General features: G+C 61.3%; 1 protein-coding gene across 3 annotated transcripts in view; it reads right to left on the bottom strand.

Annotated features, from left to right (window-relative positions):
- MROH1 (maestro heat like repeat family member 1) overlaps positions 1 to 1,485 on the bottom strand; it is a 57,835-nt gene extending 56,350 nt beyond the window's left edge. For all 3 annotated transcript variants that reach the window (XM_009272277.1, XM_009272284.1, XM_019470218.1), the window contains exon 1: positions 1,121 to 1,485. In XM_009272277.1, coding sequence (XP_009270552.1) covers positions 1,121 to 1,142 — 22 coding nt within the window. In that variant the 5' untranslated portion in view covers positions 1,143 to 1,485. The remainder of the gene's footprint in view (positions 1 to 1,120) is intronic.
- Positions 1,486 to 1,735: the final 250 nt, after the last annotated feature.

Genomic DNA, 1,735 nt, shown 5'->3' with positions numbered 1-1,735 from the left:
CCACCGAGGGCCTGCCGGCGGCGAGCCAGGCGCCTGCATCGCTGCTGCAGACCAGAGCTGCTCCCTCACACCCATCAGCCAGCGACTCCGCTCCAAGAACCTAGCTGTTATTGCGGAGCAGCGTATTTCTCATTAGGGCCTTTGTCGTAATAAGGTTAATTAGTTTCAGAGCAGGCCGCCTGCAAGCGCTCCGCAATGAGCCTGGAGAACACCGTGGGGCCAGCGACTGCGCGCGGCCTCTGCAACGCCGCGGCCCCTCGTCCGAGGACGTGCCTTCACGCGGGGCCGTGAAGACCCGCCAGGATGCCCGGCCCCGAGGGGACGCCGCGCTGCCTCGAAAGCGTCGGTGGGCGGCCCCGGGCCGGGAAGAGCTGCCTGTCCTCGCGTCTGCCTGAGCAGCCGCACGGTCCCAACCCCACGGCTCGCACCCAGCCCGCAGCCGAGAGATGCCCCACTTTGGGGGTTTTCGTTTTCCAAGGCAGGGGGTTGTGGAGACGTTTGCCACGCTGTCACATTAAAGCCAACGTGACCTGGTGCTGCTGCTGAAGGTAATCCCTGCTCCCACCCCAAACCACCCCCTCCCTGTGGCTTAATTAAACCAGAAAATTCTTTATTGCCTTAAAAAAAAAATTCATTTCAAAGCTGGCTGGGATTAATTTGGGAAATGCACAAGGGCTTACACCAGTTTAAACATTTAGAGACTATTTAAGCTTATGCAATTTGCAGCAGAGGCAAGGCACGAGATTAATTTCTAGGGCAGGGAATTACTGTGCACGGAGAACCGCTCCCTCCTCCCGTCCCCGACCAGTACGTCTCTCCAGATGCTGCAGAGAGCTATGGCAGCCCGGGTCCAGCAGCTTCGCCGTTTGCTCCATCGCAGACGGCCGAGGCAGAGCTGAGCTCCCCCCAGGGCACCGGCAAGGCAATTTAGCCTTATTAGCGAGAGAGACTTCCCACCCGGCTCCGTCCCCACGGAAGCGGCGCGGAAAAGCTGTGCTGGAGCTGGGCAGAACGAGCAGCCCGAGGCGAAGGGGGGCTGCGGCCGGGGGGAAGAGGACTCCCACGGCAGTGCCGGTGCACCGAAGCCCCTCACCCGCTCCCACCGCGCTCCTGTACTCACGTTTTATCCGTGACTCCGTCATGCTCCGTGTTTTCAGCTTCCCCACCAGCAGAAGGCAGTTGGCAGCTTCCTCTGTCTCAAACCCGGGGATCCCTGGGGAACCTATTTTTACACGCTGCCTTTACTTTCACGGAGAAGACTGTTGGCGGTTCTGGTCCGGGTCAGAAAGCCAACGCTGGGCGCGGCGAGGTGGGGAAGATGCTCTACAGCAGCCACGGGGAAGGCGAAACACCGGTCCCTTGCAGGCGGACGATCACCTGCCCGAGCTCCGCTTCCGAGAGGCCGGCAGACAGCAGGCGCCGCGCTTCCATCGGTCCCCAGGACCGTCCCTATAGAGGTCGGAGCCGGAGGGAGCGCATCCCGGGTTCCGCTCCCCTCCGTGTCTTCCTTCGTGACCTGCGAACGAGAGGACATTTTACATCAGCAAAACAGACTTAGAAAGCTAAACCATCCGACGCTATTTCCCCTCGTGTTATTGCGAGGGATTCGTAACCACGGCCCCTAGATTCGGCGAGACGGCGCTGGCTGACGAGCCCGAGGCGGGTGGCCCGTCAGCGGGCCCCCGCACGCTGCAGGGGGAGCCGAGGCCATGCCCCAAATATCCGTCCCAAAAAA

This window comes from Aptenodytes forsteri, unplaced genomic scaffold (assembly GCF_000699145.1).
Source record: "Aptenodytes forsteri isolate BGI_AS27 unplaced genomic scaffold, ASM69914v1 Scaffold651, whole genome shotgun sequence".
In the NCBI taxonomy this organism is placed as follows: domain Eukaryota; kingdom Metazoa; phylum Chordata; class Aves; order Sphenisciformes; family Spheniscidae; genus Aptenodytes; species Aptenodytes forsteri.
The sequence above is the reverse complement of the archived record's forward strand: the minus strand, read 5'-3'. Positions and strand labels throughout refer to the sequence as shown.